This window comes from Cervus canadensis, chromosome 3 (assembly GCF_019320065.1).
Source record: "Cervus canadensis isolate Bull #8, Minnesota chromosome 3, ASM1932006v1, whole genome shotgun sequence".
Lineage (NCBI taxonomy): Eukaryota > Metazoa > Chordata > Mammalia > Artiodactyla > Cervidae > Cervus > Cervus canadensis.
Window position 1 is genome coordinate 21,290,604 of NC_057388.1, and position 20,262 is coordinate 21,310,865.

Here is a 20,262-nt window from a genome sequence, read left to right on the forward strand (position 1 = left end):
GATGAGCTATGATGGGGCAAAAATAAACTCAATTATCTTAACCATAAAGTTAATTCTCTGACACTAAAAAAATTAGCATAAATAATAGGCTTCCCTAATACCTATCTTACCTGAGTGTGTAATTTAACATGTCTACTTTAGAAAACTTATAATAATAATGGTATCAGCTGACTTAAGGAATACCAAAATAGTTTAATATCTCTCAGTAGTAACTATATATCAATCATAGCTACTAGTATATTTTAAGTATGTCTGTAGTTATAAAGTGAAATTTTAAAAAATGTATGAGGCAGTCTACACTGACTAGAAAATATTTTAGAGGAGAAGAGAGGTTATTACATTTTTGTGCAATTATGTAATCTTCTAAGTGGTGTTGGAGAAGACTCTTGAGAGTCCCTCCTTGGACTGCAAGGAGATCCAACCAGTCCATCTTAAAGGAAATCAGTCTTGAATATTCATTGGAAGGACTGATGCTGAAGCTGAAACTCCAGTACTTTGGCCACCTCATGTGAAGAGCTGACTCATTTGAAAAGACCCTGATGCTGGGAAAGATTGAGGGCAGGAGGAGAAGGGGACAACAGAGGATGAGATGGCTGGATGGCATCACTGACTCAATGGAAATGAGTTTGAGTAAACTCCGGGAGTTGGTGATGGACAGGGAGGCCTGGCCTGCTACAGTCTATGGGGTCGCAAAGAGTTGGACACGACTAAGCGACTGAAATGAACTGAACTGAACTGAAAATAAATCATACTCATATAGTATTTAGATATCAGGAGTAATATATTCTAACCAAGTGATTCAAATTATAATTTTAAGTGAAAAAATACCATCTGAGCATATGCTTTAGAGATAATAGCAACTGAATGGGGTATCATCACAGAAAAATGTGGAGGCTTTACTTCATTAATTTGAAGGTAAAGTTAACACTTTACTGAAAATAAATGCTGTGGCAATGCCTACATTTATTTTCAAAATCAAAGTCATTTATTTAGTGACTATATTGTATTCCTATGACTTCCTATGCAACGCTATATGCTAAGTGATTAATGTTTTAAAAATAATATGCACTTCAATGTGAACAAGAGTTTCTCGATTTACTATCACTGCAAGCTACATTTTAAGGGCTTACACTAGTGAACTGTTCGGATTTTCTGCAAAGTTTAAATGTGACAAATAGGAATAACACTATTCTTATACACTGGTCAAAACTCTGCAAAGTCACTGTTATTTTATCCTGCTTATTCTGTGCCACATAACTTCTTGTTTCCCTAATGCCTGTCACGAAGGTAGATGGTAAAGGCTTCAAGTCTATCCCAACATGTAAATATTAATGCAAAGATCCCAATTCCAAATATAAGAATATAAGACAAAATAAAACATATAAATTAACATTAGTATGTCACTCTCACAGCCCAAAATGGTCTTTATAACAATACAGGATGGATAATGACCTATAATTGTAAGTGTGAAAACCTTTTTTGCTTACGCACCTCAGGGACTGAAACTCCTGAAGTGGGCAGATTCTGCTGAAAAAGAGAAGTTCATATTAAAGCTGAAAAAAAAGTCATACTGAAAGCAAATACCAATGAAAATTATTATATCACTACACACCTGTGAAATAATTTGAGTACATTACAAATGCATTTATTTGTCATAATTTTTCTTCTTACTTTCTTTAATAAGCAAAGATCTCTTCATGAAATAAAGATCATTCTAAAGCAGAAGAGATCATGTTATAGAGTTACTTATTTAAAATACAAATTCATATACTTAGTATACTAATATTTGGTCAATTTCACAGACCTCTCAATAATAACAGTGATATATTACACTCATATTTTGGAATAAGACCTCATCTCCAAGTTCCATTATCATTCATTAACCATTCTTACTAACTTTTTAACTTGCCCATTTACCCCGCCCACTATTTCACATTCCAGTCCAACTCTCAATCCTATCTCAAAAACACTCATCTTCTTTTTGATGTAGATACAGCTTATGGAGTTGAATTAATTTGTGATATTCTGGAAATAAAAAGTATATATTACATTAATAGCAGTAAGAATTCAAAATATAATGAAATAAGTAGAAAAATTTTACTTTAGAATAATTATTAAAAGATTAAGTTAAATACACTGAAACCAGTCTTTTTGGCAGTATATTCTCTAATTACCCACTACCCTTCCTTTTCTGAGCCACGTGGGGAAAATTGTTTTTTTGTTTGTTTGTTTGTTTTATTTTGTTTTTTCTGGCAAGAAACAGAGATTCATTTACCTAATTCCAAAAGGCTGTGTCCTATGGGGCTTTATACCATAAAACACAAATCTGGAAGAATAGGTGATAAATTACACTCATCATGCTAGATAAATATTTTCTTTGGTTCAGGCGGGAGTAGGAAAGGTTGATAGGAAGCTAGTTCTTAGACACCGTGTGTCTCTAGAAAGAAGAGAACACTCAGAATCTTTTGAGTTTCTTCTCCTGCACCAAGCCATGTGAGAACTCCCAAAATGAGAATGAAAGAGCTGAGAGTTCAGATATTAGTTTACTCCCTTACTGACTAGAACACCAGAAAGGAAGCAAAACCCAGAAGAATAAATTCCTGCATGAGAGGTTCGTGGCTACTTGTACAGAGATGGACTAGAAGGATCCAGTACATCCAAGAGCAGAACAAAACAAGTGTAAGACAGCCCTAGAGGAAATTAGTGTTCAGGAATAAAACTCTTTTTGCCTTTTTATACTGTGAAGGAAGACAGTGAAAAAAGCTGGAATAAATTCAACATTAAAAAAAGATCATGGGACGTCATTTCATGGCAAATAGAAGGGGAAAAGGTGGAAGCAGTGACAGATTTTCTCTTCTTGGGCTCCAAAATCACTGTGGACACTGACTGCATCCATGAAATTAGAAAATGCTTGCTTCTTGGAAGGAAGGCTATGACAAACCTACACGGCATATTAAAAAGCAAAGACCACTTTGCCAACAAACGTCCATATAAAGCGATGGTATTTCCAGTAGTCATGTATGGAGGTAAGAGCCGGACCATAAAGAAGGCTGAGTGCCGAAGAATGGATGCTTTCAAATAGTGGTGTTGGAGAAGACCCTTAAGAGTCCCTTGGACAGCCAAGAGATTAAACCAGTCAATCCTAAGGGAAATCAACCCTGAATATTCATTGGAAAGACTGATGCTGAAGCTGAAGCTCCAATAATTTGGCCACCTGATCTGGGGAGCTGACTCACTAGAAAAGACCCCCATTCTGGGAAAGATTGAAGGCAAAAGGAGACGAGGGCAGCAGAGAATGAGATGATTGGAGAGCATCACCAGTTCAATGGACATTAACTTGGGAGAACTCCGGGAGGGACAGGGAGACCTGGTGTGCTGCAGTCCATGGGGTTGCAAACAGTTGGACACAACTTAGTGACTGAACAACAATAACAACAACAATACAACACTAGAATATATTTCCAGAGTATAAATATAAAACACTGTAGCAACCGATTTTCATCAAAAAAAGTTATGGAGTCTTGGAAGATGAACTTGGGACAACTATCCCATTAACAGGAGAAGCCTCTGGGGACCACTGCTGCTGTTTCTCAGATGGATTGACAACAGGTTTGATAGAACCTTTATTGAAAGCTTCTGGCGTTAGTAATATGCTTGACTTCTGAGTCCAAGTCAGTCAACATAACACCCAGGACAATTGGAGGTAGGGAAATTGTGTGTGTTAGCTTCTGTTTGGGCCAGCTCAGAGCATTTTGTCAGCCTTCTACCTTTCTTACTTCTTGGTTGAAGTTTAGATCTAAATAAACATTTAAAGACACAGATGTAGTTCTTCTATCTTTATTACAATATACAAGTGTGTGATCTACTTAAATCCAGATTAAGTGGCTTATCCTATTCTATGGCATTGTCCTGAGAGCGTCTCCAGGGATTCTCAAGAAATCAAATAAAGATGCTTAACCAGCAGCCACTACACATGGACATCACCAGATGGTCAATATCAAAATCAGATTGATGATATTCTTTGCAGGCAAGACGGACAAGCTCTGTACAGTCAGCAAAAACTAGACTGGGAGCTGACTGTGGCTCAGATCATTAACTCCTTATTGCAAAATTCAGACTTAAATTGAAGAAGTTAGGGAAAACTGCTAGGCCATTCAGTTATGACCTAAATCAAATCCCTTACTATTAAACAGTGGAAGTGACAAATAGATGCAAGGGATTAGATGTGATAGACAGAGTGCCTGAAGAAGTATGGATGGAGGCTTGTAACACTGCAGAGGAGGTGGTAACCAAAACCATCCCCAATAAAAATAAATGCAAAAGGCAAAATGTTGTCTGAGGAGGCCTTGCAAATAGCTGAGAAAAGAAGAGAAATGAAAGGCAAATGAGAAAAGGAAGGATACACCCATCTGAATGCAGAGTTCCAAAGAATAGCAAGGAGAGATAAAGTGTTCCTAAGTGAACAATGCAAAGAAATAGAGGAAAACAATACAATGGGAAAGACTAGAGATCTCTTCAAGAAAATTAGAGATACCAAGGGAACATTTCCTGCAAAGATGGCACAATAAAGGACAGAAACAGTATGGGCCTAACAGAAGCAGAAGAGATTAAGAAGACATGGCAAGAATACACAGAAGAATTGTACAAAAAAGATCTTAATGACCCAGATAACAACAATGGTGTGATCACTCAACTAGAGCCAGAAATCCTACAGTGCTAGTGGAGGTGATGAAATTCCAGCTTAACTATTTCAAATCCTAAAAGATGATGCTGTTAAAATGCAGCACTCAACATGCTAGCAAGTATGGAAAACTCAGCAGTGGCCACAGGATTAGAAAAGTTGCTTTCATCCCAATCCCAAAGAAGGGCAATACCAAGGAATATTCAAACTACTGCACAATTGCACTCATTTTACATGCTAGCAAAGTAATGCTCAAAATCCTTAAGCTAGGCTTCAACAGTATGTGAACTGAGAACTTTCAGATGTACATTGTGGATTTAGAAAAGGCAGAGGAACCAGAAATCAAATTGCCAACATCCACTGGATCATAAAAATGTGTAGAGAATTCCAGAAAAATATCTACTTCTCCTTCATTGACCACGTTAAAGCCTTTGACTGTGTAGACTACAAGAAACTGTGGAAAATATTTCAAGAGATGGGAATACCAGACCATCATACCTGCCTCCTGAGAAACCTCTATGCAGGTCAAAATCAAGAGTTAGAACCAGACATGGAACAACAGACTGGTTCCAAACTGGGAAAGGAGTACATCAAGGCTGTGTATTGTCACCATGCTTATTTAACATATATGCAGAGTACATCATGTGAAATGCCGGGCAGGATGAAGCACAAGCTGGAAACAAGAGCAGGGAAAATATCGATAAATTCAGATATGCAGACGACACTACCCTTACAGCAGAAAGCAAAGAGGAATTAAAGAGCCTCTTAATGAAGGTGAAATAGGTTAGTGAAAAAAGCTGGCTTAAAATTCAACATTCAACAAAGATCATGGCATCTGGTCCCATCACTTCATGGCAAATAGATGGGGAGACAATGGAAACAGTGACAGACTTTTATTTTCTTGGGTTCCAAAATCGCAGTGGATGGTGAATGCAGCCATGAAATTAAAAAATACTTGCTCCTTGGAAGAAAAGCAATGACAAACCTAGGCAAGGTATTAAAAAGCTCAGACATTACTTTGCCTACAAAGGTCCATATAGTCAAAGCTACGGTTTTTTCCAGTAATCATGTATTAATGTGAGAGCTGGATAGTAAAAATGACTGAGCACTAAAGAACTGATGCCTTCAAGCTGTGCTGCTGGAGAAGACTCTTGAAAGGCCCTTGGAAAGCAAGGAGATCAAACCAGTTAATCCCAAAGGAAATCAACCCTGACTTCATTAGAAGGACAAATGCTGAAGCTGAAGCTCCAATACTTTGGCCACCTGATGTGAAGAACTGACTCACTGGAAAAGAGCCTGATGCTGGGAAAGTCTGAAGACAGGAGGAGGAGACAAGAGAGGATGAGATGGTTGGATGTCATCACCAACTCAAAGGATATGAGTCTGAGCAAACTCCAGGAGATGGTGAAGGACAGGGAAGCCTGGCATGCTGCCGTCCATGGCGTCACAAAGAGTCGGACATGACTGAGAGATTGAACAACAAGAAGGGCATGAAGCTTGTATGCCTTCTATCTTGTGAAGTGTCTATGCTTACTCTGCACGTGCAATGGAGAGCCAGGTGAAAAAACTATAGTTATCAAATGGTTCAGAATAACAGCCAAGTGCAGTGCAAGAACTTCAAATAGCTCCTGTCCACCCCAGCACCACCAACAAAGAGATAAAATAATCTATGAAAGTCATTTTTAGATAGTTATTGGCATAGAAAGAATTATTACTGATTTTATGGAATAGCTAATATTTTCATAATAATATTATAAATGTTGTTCTTATCTTAGAACTTTCCTGCTGAAATATTTAGAGATATGGTGTCATACTAGTTGCAATTTACTTCCAAAGGGTCCAACTTAATAAATTATATATTAGTGTGTGTATTTTTATAAAATATATATACATGCATACATATAGCCATATATACATATATAAGAATGATTGAAAATTCAATCATTTATATATATATATATATATATATATATATATCATCATAAGAATGACTGATAATTCATACAAGCTTGGGGATATACTGGATTCATATGTATTGTGTTTGAGAATACTTGTAATGAAATTTGCAGAAAAAATTGATCTCTCTTTTTACCTTCTTACTATATCCTCTAAAACCTGAAAGAGTGCAAAAATCTACAGTGAAATAAAATATGTGTGTATATATACATATATATATATATACACATTCTCAATGAAAACATGACAATTCTAAAAGTTTGAGTGGAGACAGCATGATGTGCATGGGAGGCAGTAATGAGCACTATTTTCATGGAGACTCAAAAGAGTTCTCTTTTCAAAGTTAAAAAAACACAGGTATGCATCCAGGTTGCTGGGAGAAAGAAGCAGAGAGACACACAGAGGGACTATTTGAAAATAAAAAATAAAAGGAGGTTCTTCAAAAAATTTTTTCAGATGAGGTGGAAGCTTATATAAAAGCTATTAGTCTTTTCCAAATCTATTCATTTTGCAAGTGAAAAGAAAGAAAGTGAAAGTCGCTCAGTTGTGTCCGACTCTTTGCAACCTCAAGGACTATATAGTCAATGGAATTCTCCAGGCCAGAATGCTGGAGTGGGTAGCCGTTGTCTTCTCCAGGGGATCTTCTCCACCCGTGGATCCAACCCAGGTCTCCTGCATTGCATGCAGATTCTTTTACCAACTGAGCCACCAGGGAATCCTAAGAATTCTGGAGTGGGTAGCCTATCCCTTCTCCAGAGGATCTTCTAGACCCACGAACTGAACTGGGGTCTCCTGCATGGCAGGCAGATTCTTTACCAGACAGCTTTTGGAGGGGGGGTTGTGAGGGGAGGGGGGCACGGCGCAGACTTCTCTGTGGCTCAGCTGGTAAAGAACCCGCCTGCCACGCAGGAGACCTGGGTTGGATCCCCGGGTTGGGAAAATCCCCTGGAGAAGGGAACGGCTACCCACTGCAGTATTCTGGCCTGGAGAATTCTCTAAGCCACTATTCATTTTTGAGGGAGTGTCAAATGGTGAAAAAAAGAGCTCTGAGATTGTACTCACAGGGGTTTGGAATGCAAAAGTCTACAGGGACCATGAAGGTTATACAAATGGGCCCAATGCCACAAAAGGCAAAGACTGTGCCAAGTTGGATAATAAAAATCCCATTTTAAGGTATCCCCCATGAAAACACAATGGGATGAAATTGAAGCCTGGCTGCCATTTTCCTACCACATTCGTAGAGAATCTGTTATTTACAGATACTTATGCTTGTAAGCTTCATCTTTCTCAAGAGTAGGGGGGATGTGAGTTATCTACAGAGAGAGAATAAAGTTGGCAGAGAGGTAGTAGAGAGGAAGAAAGTAAGGAAATAGTAAAAATTTTGTCACTATTTCCCAGAAAATGGGAAAGCAGCTGATAAATAACAGGATCAAGAGAAATTAAGAGCTCAGTGGGAACTAGAAGTAATAAAGACATAAGAGAAAAAGCAACCAGCTCCGAGAATTTCACCATCAACGCTCAGCCATCTGACAGCAACACTAGAAATTCACTCCAAGAATAAAGGTGATGAAAACAACATATACATAGGCTCATTTTCAATCAAGATATGTAGGCAAAGAGTATACATTAAATTAACTTGCTTATCAGTAGCCTAATCCTGAGTTACAATAAGAAAACATGGCATCTGGGAAAAATAAAAAGAAGCAAGTCGACACAAAACAAATTCAGAAATTGCATACTTCTTTTTTTCATCTCTGTATATAATTTTTAAATATCAAGGGTGAGCAGAGTAAATGTTTCAGTTTTTTAAAAATTATCCTGAGTGTGTAATTCTAAATGTAATGTATTTTTAATCAGAATTAATACAAGAGCTGTGTATTGTTTTATTTAAGCAAATGTGAGGTGTGACTACAGAGGAATGTGATTGATTTTATTTAATCAGTACCATTTTAATATTAAACAGAATACAAAGAACAGATAATTAGTTTAAAAGATACATTTGCCTTCAGGGCACTTATTAGGTTTAACTTAATATTAAGAATTTTTAAAAATCCTATTATTCTTAAGTATTGAGATATCTCTTGTCTTCATATTTTCTAACATGTAATCATTTTAAATTGACAATTTAATTCAAATTGTCATAAGACAAAGAAATAAATCTTTGGTGGAGACATCAGAAGTTTGACAATGTTTAAAATATAATCATAGTATAGTACTAACATTAAAAGGGTCATAGTTATTTTAAGAGAATGCCAAATTAACAGAATTATATCATTAAATGTATTTACTTATTAAAATGTGTAATTAGTTATAAATAATTATTAATTATATTAATACCTTATACCAATATAAGAATATTCATACATTTTTTAATATGCTTATGGTATCATTTAATCCTCCCGGTAAAACAAGATATCCCATTTTCCAGATTGGAAAACAGAATCAAAAAGTTTAGATGACTAGTCAAGAAATAAAGTTAGTGACAGAATTCAAACATATTGCTTCCCTGTGCAGGAGTCATTTATTAAAACAAAAGCAGACTTAACAAGAACTTTTGTTCAAAGCTTTTGTTTTATAGCCACATCTCTATTTTTTAAGTGATTTGGAAACAAAATTAATTTAAATGTTGACAAACACAGTCAAACAGTTAGAAACCACAATGTTTCCCTGTTCTGACTGAGAGAACAGGCTTGGATATCAGTATGGATTAGTTTAATACAAAAACTTTCAATGCCATGATAAACCTAAAGTGGCCAAATAAAACTAGTTTAAAAAGCTTGTTTTCCTTATATATAATGGATATTTCTGGCATTAAAAAAGGAAAGCAGTTTTGGGCAAAGAAAAATGGTCTTTGTAAAATGATGCACTGCTTATCCCTAAGAGGGTAAATTATTCCTTCCTCACACGTGATAAATAAATAAATAAATAAATATATATATATATATATATATATATATATATATATATATATCTCGAGGACATCTCTAGGTATAGAAACCAAATATGTTTCTAGGAATTTTATGTTTTACATTGAAGTGTCATAATTAATTTAACCTATTATGATTTTGCACATTCTTAAGTATGTACACTCACAAATCTGAACATAATACAAATTTTTAAAGGAAATGGATCAAAAATGATTTTTATACTTCTGTTGTTTATTAATATCTTTAACCAAAGGTTATTTCAATGTATGGCAAGTGTATCAGTTAGAAGAAACATGAATTGTTTCTCTTTCCCCCTGGCCCTTGACATATCTGATTAATATGTGAGAAGGAGGGATGGATTCAGAGTTTGGGATTAGCAGGTGCAAACTATTATATATAAAACAGATAAACAATAAGATCCTGTTGTATCCTGTAATAAATGATAATGGAAAAGTATATGAAAAAGAATATGTATATTCATCATATATAATGAACATATATGTGACTGAATATATATATTCATTACAAATAATGAATATGTATATACATGATTGAATATATATATATAAAACTGAATCACCTTGCTGTATACCACAAACTGAAAAACCATTGTAAATTGACTATACTTCAATAAAAAATTGGTTTTTTTAGAAAATACACAGACTGTACTCTTATCCAGTGTTCTTAGCCTGACCACTTATCACTGGAGCAAAATTTTGAAGCTTGCACCAACATAAATTTAAAGATAAACATATTTTTAACTGAGATGATTTCACTCCTCTTATAATCACTCACAAAGATGTTCTATTCTTCCTTTTGTTGATGTGATTGTTTCTGTGTATTTGCAGAGTTTTGTTCAGGAGATACTGAAGATAAGGGCTCCCTCCTACACAGCTCACTCAATACTCGTGTCTGTGTCCAGAAAGAAATCACACTGAACCATCTGGGAATGCATACACCTGGGAAAATGGACAACTGGAAACATAAGTGGTGCCAAATGTTTTCAATATAAATATTAAAAGTATGTTTAATGGTGATATCAAAATCATTTCAAACGTCACTATCTATATATAAAAACAATCAACAAGAATAATGTTATCGTCTTGCCTCCCTGATTACCTAATGAAATAAAGCCACTAGAGATATTATCCTATTTGGTTTGGTCTCATAAAATTATCAGAAGCCAGTACAGTGAAGGGAGTGTTTTCAATTTCTTTCTGGCTGTGATTCACAATAAATATAACTTCACAAAGACTACTTACACTGCTTGCCTACTCTCTGATCTATTATTCTCTTTTCATTCCTCTTCCCCTCTACTTTACTTCAGTGCTTTTTTTCAGCATTTCTCATTCCTTTTTTGAAGGTCTAGATGCCACAAATTTATTTCATACCTCGCCAATTTTGGAGGATGGTAGCATAAACATAAAAGATAAGTTTACAACATGGGATTCAGGATAAGGCAGGGATTGCTCCTAACACTTGCATCTTGTGTGAACTTAGTATATCCCTTCTTCTCTCTAAGGTTCACTTTCCTCAAATGTAGAGGGAATATCATCATTATATCTACCTTCAGAATTAAAAGGATGTCTGGCAAATAAGTTCCCAATTACTGTTAACTGTTTTATGAACCGTATAACCCAAATGTTTCCACTGCCTGCTTAGGGCTCAGCAAGAAAGGACTGACTGTATTTTCCTCATCAGAAAACACTTTTGTTGCTAGTAAGGAGATGGGACCGGGCAGATTTATCTTTTAATGAAAATATCTATGTGAGGATTATTAGAAGAGAGAAGGAAAGAAAGGGGGCAGGGGGGTGAGGAGAAGTGATCAAAGCCAGAAAGCAATGAACAAAAAGGAGAGGGTGAGCGAAGAGGCTTTGAAGACAGCAGGGTTGGAAGAAGCTAGCTTCCTCAATCTTGGAGACTGTCTCTTCCAAAATCTGAGCAAAGGAAACAATGAAATTGAATAAAAGAAAGGATGAGAACCGATATTTAGACCATGTCCTTAGACTTTTGCTTGAAATATGACAAAATTCTAAATATCAGATTTTTAAACATTGCCAAAATGCATTCCAAAATGAAACATAACTGACTTATTGGTTATTTTTCAGACTGTTCTTTACAACTCTTACTTTATAAATAGATAATTAAAAGTTACCTATTTATGGGCATGTATATATAGGCAATGGCAACCCACTCCAGTACTCTTGCCTGGAAAATCCCATGGACGGAGGAACTTGGTAGGCTGCAGTCCATGGGGTCGCTAGGAGTCAGACACGACTGAGCGACTTCACTTCACTTTCACTTCATATGCAATTATCCTTTGAAAGTGGGGGACAAGAGTCTGAATGAAATATGGTGGCTTGAAATAATAAAGCACCCTAATACAGTAGATTAATATCTACTGAATTTACCTCCATAAAATGAGTAAATCTTCCTGCTATGCCTATTTTTTTCTCTCAACAAATACATGAACCTGTTCTAGAAATGTACCATTCATTGTATCTTTAGTGACTCACTTTCTAAAATACAGAAAAATCTCTCAAGGTAATGAAATAATATTGATAATAGTATTTAGAATTAAAGCATTAGGCTGCTATGTTTTCCTTTTCATCAATCTTGGAAAAGACCTTGAATTAAGAAACAAATAAGTTATAATGAAATTTGCTTTCATCCTTTGCCCCTCTAAATACCCACTGATCTCACACCAAAGCGTTTTCTAACCAGGTTAAAGTCCAATTCTGTATTCACATTTGGATTAGATTCAGTTGAGCTACAATTTTACATTGACTGCCAGTCAACCTTATCATGAACTTTCATTATGTGCATGTAATTAATTGGGTCCAATGAACAATATCAGTACTGAGTTATAGACTCTTTTCCCCCGACCATATAATTAGAATATAATTACCCACAGGATATCAGAATGATGCAAAACCTTTCCTCTAAATGCGCCCTCATTAGGAAACAAGTCTCAATGTACATTTATTCAATCAGTGTGAATTAATTAAAATGTTACTGAAATAAAAGAGGGCAGCGATAAAAAGTATCTGATATCTATTAAGAGACTATCACTTGAGCTCTGCATGCAGTTTATATTTAATCCCATTTAGCTCATGTAGGAACTTTGCCATGATGTTACATACATCCAGCATGTTAGGAAATCTGAGTAAATGAGTCAGTGGGTGCCATTATTTCTGAAGAGAGAATAATACAGCATGCATACACACATCTTAAAGAATCTGGATAAAATGCCAGAGGCCCCATTATTCCCTGATGAATCCATAAATTTATCATCACATGGAACAGGTTGGGCGGAAAAAAGTTATTTTTCACTTGAAGTATTCAGGCAATTAGATGTTCATCTCATACCTTTTTATTTAAGTCTCATCTATTTATTCTAATCTGGCTTAGGAGATAATGGTTGGAAAAGCACTATTTTCTTTTAGTAGAGAAGATATCCTCAATTACTCATGCTGGATCAAGCTACTTCAATTGTATATTTCCTTTAAGTAAAAGATTCCTGGGTACCTAAGGATATATTCCATGTAGGAGTACATATAATATCACACCACATGTTCTGATTATACAAAATATGGAAAAAATAGTAAATGCATAAAGAAGCCACAGGACATCGGATGCATATCCCATAAGAAGCTGCTGATTCACATAAAATCATTCTTCCTAAAAGCTATTTATCTTAGTTTAATACCTGGCATAATGTCATATACAATAAAATTTTACTGAATAAATTAAAAGATAAATAACCAGCACACAAAGGAATACTCAGCATTATTCAAGAGCAGTATCATAAACAGCAGCAAAAAATTTTAAAGCTATGCAGCATCTCTGTATATTTAAGATAAACAGAAAATTTTAAACCTTCTATACTACATAATTCCTCAGACATTTTTAGCTTTAGAAGTAGGTTTAATAAAACTTTATTCTGGTAGTCAAAATTTGGTATTCATACTTACAAATAAATATACAGAGGAAATTTGTAATGGAAATTCTGAATGAGCTCTAAGATAAACTAAGCCATCTACAAATTGCTCTTTTTCATACATGCCTCCAACCAATCTGTCAATATTGACAATTATAGCTTACTTTTTATAAGAAATTTTAACTTCATAAATTATATATTTGTAAATGTTCTGAATGCATGTTATATTTACAAAATGATATAATGCTTCATTCATATACTAAATTGGTCTCAGGAAAACCCAAAACTGAAAGAAATAATGGACTCATTCTTGCTAAGCAAGAAGATTATCGCATACTAGTTTATTTTATTTTGAACATAAAAGTTTTTTTAGCACTTCAGTTAACAGACATGCAGCTATGGTTGCTTACTGAAAATGCTGTGATTTGAATAGCATTAACTAAAATAGCACAGGTACTAATAGTAATCACCACAAAAAGAACCAAAAAATCTAATATAATATGAATAATTTAAAAATTACATGTTGTAGTATACATGAATTTTCTGAGAATTAAGAAAATATTTATAATATTTCACATGAACTATTGTGCTACTTAAGCTATATTCTTAAAATCCGATTTTAAATATAATTTAATATCCAGGGGAAAACATCTTAATTCTCCCAGAATTTCTGTTTGCTTAAACTCTCTACCTGCAATACCACTTTAAACATTAGGCATTTTACAGTACCATCTATTGGATACTTTATATAACTACAACAACATAACAATCACAAGTTTTTCAAAGTATAGTAATAATTATAAAATACTTCAAATGCCACTCCAGAAATGCCATGCTAATTTGACATTCACTAATATTATCATGACACACTTCAAACTCAATTTTATTAGCTTATAACAATAAAATTCAATTATCATTGGTTATCAACGATTTTTTAAAAAATAAGCTTTGTTATTGCATATTCACTTTGATTTGTATTTAATATTTCTATCATTGTGTGATGTATTTTCTTTCTGACTCAGCAAAGAGAGTGATGACTGTTTGGAATAAAAGAGCTGACTGTTATTCACTAACTCAGTAAATATTCATTGAGCACCTATTATATGTCAAATTGAATTCGGTGCTAGACAAAAAGAGATACAGCATTCCTGGTATATCGGCTTTGAGGCCTCTCAAAGGAAGTTTAAAACGTGACACTGACAATACAGATCTGAAGGGCGTGAGGGAGAACAGGCATATTCCAACGCGGTAGTTGTGCTCATGAAATCGGATGAGGTAATTTATACAGAGCATAATGACATGAGAATATAACTTAAAATGGATATCTACACATATTTAAGAATAGATAGAGGACTAGGAATTTAGCGATGTGGATGTGTGGCTAGAGAAGCAGAAGAAAAGCTAGTAGAAATGCCATAGTTGAGTTTAACAGAATATGACAACAGAGCATTTCAAATACTGTCAAACACTGTCGAGGATTCAAAAAAGACCATTCTTGGAAAGGGTGTCTCGTAGATGCTGCTAGCAGACCAAAGCAGATCCACAGTTACCTGAACAGGGCATTGATACAGGTTACAAAGGGGCTTCTCAGGTGGCGCTGGTGGTAAAGAACCCACCTGCCAGTGAAGGTAGACATAAGAGATATGAACTCAATTCCTGGGTTGGGAAGATCCCCTAGAGGAGGAAATGACAACCCACTCCAGTATTCTTGCCTGGAAAATCCCATGGACAGAGGAGCCTGGTGGGCTACAGTCCACTGGGTCACAAAGAATCAGACACAACTGAAGCGACTTAGCACGCACACACGGGATATAGAATGCCACCCCCTTGTTTTAAGAAAAATCCTATCATATGATTTTGTCCGAGAGCCTTCAAGATTTAGACCAAGGTTTAAACTCTCTCTGTGACCACTTCCTTGCTCAAAGCCTGCCTCTTTCCTTTTCTGCTTTCTCCTCCCTTAAAGATTATTTTTGCTGAGTCATTCAGTTGTATCCAACTCTCTGCGACCCCATGGACTGTCGCCTGCCTGGCTCCTCTGTCCATGGGATTTTTTCAGGCAAGGATGTTGGAGTGGGTTGCCATTTCCTTCTTCAAAGATTATTTTTAATAAAGAAATATTCCTCTCTCTTATATCACATATAAACTCCTTGGGAATCCAACTACAAAGAGTGACATTGGATTTAGGAAGGCCAGAGTAGTTTTAGACCCATTTTACAGTCAGAAATTAGAATAATGTAGGTTGAGGAGGAAGGAGGAAATTTGATACAGTGAATGTATCTACACCTGCAGATACCTATACACTGAATATACACCTGCAAATCCCTATGGCTACAGTAAGAGGCAGGAAAAGACCACATCCATACCTAAATACGGAAAACAACATTCACGTGAGAAAAAACAGCTCCTTCATCTGGTATGGGCTCTTTGACAAATAAACAACTAAGTGTATAAACAGAGAAGTTCAAGTTCTGGGCTCGAATTATAGTGCTATCGAATGCTACCTATCATAAACATGTTAAACTACACCTTGTTTGAGATTGTTTCAACTGGAAGCTTGCAAATCAGTATATTATTAGATTGTGACTAATACCATAAAAGGAAAAAATTCAGGAGCTCTAGGAAAGAGAGAGGCAGACAATGCTTGAATGAAAGAAATTGGAGGAATATAGGCCTTGGATAACTCAAGGATGTTGGAGAACTGGTAACCACATGACATAATTTGAAAATATTAGTGGTGGGGATGAAATAAGAGTAATATCATAGGAATAAAACAAGAGGTGATGTGCTGTATTCCTCTAGAACTTGGGTTTCCTTGGGTAAATGAGAAGGAATTGGTGAAAGTTCCTATTAGTGTTAGGAACAGAATTTAGAATGATAGATTTTTATCATCTGGACTGAAAAGCAAAGAGTGGGCATGGAGGTCTCTCACAGAACTAAACTATCCTTATTCCATATTAAGAGAAAACATAGGTTGAACTAAGACAGTTAAAAAAAATCACTGCACTAAATTGCATTAAATTGATGTATGGACAAAATGTTATATATAAATCAATTCTGGCTCAAGTTTCAAGTGAAAGTTGAGAATAGACAAGTTATATTTAAACAGGAAAACAGAAGAAAGCATGTATATAAATACTTCATGAGTGCCACCATTTCACCTAGAATCATTAAAGCCACAAAAACTTAACCAACAAAGGTTACCTTTGCAAGGTGGATTTATTCTTAAATGTCTAGTGGTGAAGGGACTCATTTTTACTGAACTCAAAATTTAAAATGTAGAAGAAAGGAATGATATAAAGCATGTATTTCTACTGTAATGAAATCAGATCTGTATATTAGCCCTGAAAGAGGACAGTGAAAAAGTTGGCTTAAAGCTCAACATTCAGAAAACTAAGATCATGGCATCTGGTCCCATCACTTCATGGGAAATAAAGGAGAAACAGTGGAAACTGTCAGACTTTATTTTTTGGGGCTCCAAAATCACTGCAGATGGTGACTGCAGCCATGAAATTAAAAGATGCTTACTCCTTGGAAGGAAAGTTATGACCAATCTAGATAGCATATTAAAAAGCAGAGACAATACTTTGCCAACAAAGATCCATCTAGTCAAGGCTATGGTTTTTCCAGTGGTCATGTATGGATGTGAGACTGTGAAGAAAGCTGAGCACTGAAGAACTGATGCTTTTGAACTGTGGTGTCGGAGAAGACTCTTGAGAGTCCCTTGGACTGCAAGGAGATCCAGCCAGTCCATCCTGAAGGAGATCAGTCCTGGGTGTTCATTGGAAGGACTGATGCTGAAGCTGAAACTCCAATACTTTGGCCACCTCATGCGAAGAGTTGACTCATTGGAAAAGACCCTGATGCTGGGAGGGATTGGAGGCAGGAGGAGAAGGGGACAACAAAGGATGAGATGGTTGGATGGCATCACCGACTCGATGGACATGGGTTTGCGTAAACTCCGGGAGTTTGTGTTGGACAGGGAGGCCCGGCGTGCTGCGATTCATGGGGTCACAAAGAGTCAGACACGACTGAACGACTAAACTGAACTGAACTGAACCTCAATCTTTCTTTGCCGGGGGGGTGGGATTGGGGGAACAAGCAGAAATATCAACACTAAGATATATTTGGAAGCTTTTAGGACAGTTTGGGGCAATTTGATCTTACCAATGTTTAAAGAGAATAGCCAATTTTGTAATCCTTTTCAACAATGAGCAATATCATTTCAAAAAAGTTTATTTCACTTTTCAGTGTGATGGTCTTGAATATTTATAAGCTTTAAGTCTTAAAACTATTTTTTTTAGTTATTTGCATTATTTTTACAAAACAGGGCTTTTTGTTACAATGCTTATGTTTATCTTGATTCGTAAAGTTTAACCTTTACCATTTTCTAAAGAAAATTTTGATTGACCAAAGCTGTCAACTTTTATTTTTCTCTTTAGGAAAAAAAATAAAAAGGCTTTCAAAAGGCAAAAATTAAATCCTCAATTCACGTTTGATTTTGGAAAAGGTGGAAAGTAGAATTTATCTTAGTTTAGCTTACTATATGGCTATAGAGTAATCTCAACATGCATAAATTCCACTAGCCCCTTCCAGACTGGATATGCAACATTCATCACATACCACACGATTACATCTAGTTCAGTATGTTTTATATCTTCTTCCAGTTCTTTGTAACTCCCAGAGCTACTATTCCATGATTTTGATTACTGTAGCTTTAGTAAATATATTCTTAAGATTTGTTAATACAGGTCTTTCCTTACTTTCCTTCCTCAGAATTTATAATATGTTTGTGCACATTTATTCTTTCAGGCAAACTTTGGAATCATTTTGTCAAGCAAAGAGTATTACATGGAAATTGCATTAGGTAGATAAGTAAATTTGAAGAAATGTAGGTTCTTTAGGTTCTTTTTCAAGATGGCACAGTGGTAAAGAATCCATCTGCCAGTGCAGCAAATGTAAGAGACATGGGTTCATTCCTTGGGTTGGGAAGATCCTCTGGAGAAAGAAATGGCAATTCACTCTGGTATTCTTGCCTGGGAAATCCCATGGACAGAAGAGCCTGGTGGACTACAGTATATAGGGTCTCAAAGAGTTGGACAAGACTGAGCACTCAGTTTTTAGTTCAACTTAATTTTCCTCAATATATTTAGACAGAATAGTGTTAATTTTTTGTTTAGGGGGTAGCAAGGTCTCTTTCTATCTTCTCATTCTCCTCCTTTTCATTGGAGGAGTTTCTTAACCTTTTCCTCCAAATTACTGATTCAGTTGTTCTCAATGCTGATTTTCCCTATGTAGATACTGATACATTTTAGTTTCTGCCAAGGCATTACTTTTTTCCTCCACATATTTTCTTGACCTGCTAGATATCCCTTTCAAACCAGTATGTTGTGAAAGAGATGTTTTATTTAGTATTCTTGGTCTTGTGACTTTACCAGCATTTTCATCTGTCTGATTGCCGCAATCAATCTTTATGTATTACATCCATCTAACTTTTAACTGCCATGCTTGTTTATTTACTTATTGCAGAATTATTACTATTTTATTTTTATTTTGGCAATAGGTAGACTCATTTACACTAAAGTGCACTTTGGCCACAAGCCATCAGTCTGCATTGACAGTTGTTACAAAAAGCGAAACCAAAGGAAAAAAACACTACCAGACCAATTACAGCAATATTACTGACGTGTAGTCCCACACCAATATGATCTCACATGGAAGAAGCTAATTTTGAGTCTTAGTAATACACTGACAAAAAGAAGAGTTTCCTCTAAGAGAATCATTTGTTTTTAAGGTGTGAATGCTGTCAAATCAATATTTTCCCCTTTTCTGAAGGCTACTAAGTAACTCAGCTACAAATTTTTGAATTATCTTTGTCAACTTTTTAGGATGCTTTCACATAAATTTCTAAGTCTAACAATTTGGCACAAACATTCCGTTTTATATTACTGCTCACTGTATATTCATATAAGTTGCCTAGAATATTGTTGGTAATAAGTTGTGGAATAACAATTCACTAAGAGCTAACCTCACATCCTCACATTAGAGTCAGGCATATACATGATGTTCTTTATTTTGAGTCTATTTCAGAGATTTTAGGTTTCGAAGATTTTTAATGCTTCGTTTTTGTCTACATGTTTTAGATTTCAATCAGATTTTCAAGTAACTGAACTTCCAGTTTATGCCATATTAGTCATTTGTTTTTTTTTTGGGGGGGGGGCGGTTGCTTGTTTGCTTTTAACTGTGGCTGTGCTGGGCTTTTGTTGCTTTGCACGGGCTTTCTCTAGTTGCAGCAAGTGGGGGCACCTCTCCAGCTGCAGTGCACGTGTTTCTCGTTGTGCTGGCCTCTCTTGTTGCAGAGCACAGGCTCTAGGCACGCAGACGTCAGCTCGCAGCACATGGGCTCAGCAGTTGGGGCTTGTGGCCTCCAGAGCATGGGCTCACTGCTTGTGGTTCACAGCTTAGCCCCTCGAGGCATGTGGAATCTTCCCAGCCCAGGGATTGAACCCACGTCCCCTGCACGGGCAGGCAGATTCTTATCCATTGTGCCACCAGGGAAGTACCAGTGTTTTGTTTTTGACAAAACCAAGAATGTATTTTGTTTCTTTAAAAAAATATTATAACTTGTTCTGGATACAGCAATATTTTAGACATAAAATATCATAGAAACTTGTAGGAATATTTCTGTAGTCCTATTAAAAAATAAACTAAAAATATTTAGCCTCAGAAATAGAATTCTACCATAATCATTACGTAAGAAT

At 35.8% G+C, this 20,262-nt stretch overlaps 1 protein-coding gene across 4 annotated transcripts in view; it reads right to left on the reverse strand.

The window, feature by feature from the left end:
* The window catches only part of DGKB (diacylglycerol kinase beta), an 808,737-nt gene that overhangs the window by 526,126 nt on the left and 262,349 nt on the right, over nt 1-20,262 (reverse strand). For 2 of the 4 annotated variants that reach the window (XM_043462752.1, XM_043462751.1), the window contains one exon: nt 1,492-1,527. The exons of 1 other annotated variant lie outside the window; for it this stretch is intronic. In XM_043462752.1, the coding sequence (XP_043318687.1) occupies nt 1,492-1,527 (36 nt within the window). The remainder of the gene's footprint in view (nt 1-1,491; nt 1,528-20,262) is intronic. One more of the 4 variants, XM_043462753.1, reaches the window with a different exon arrangement.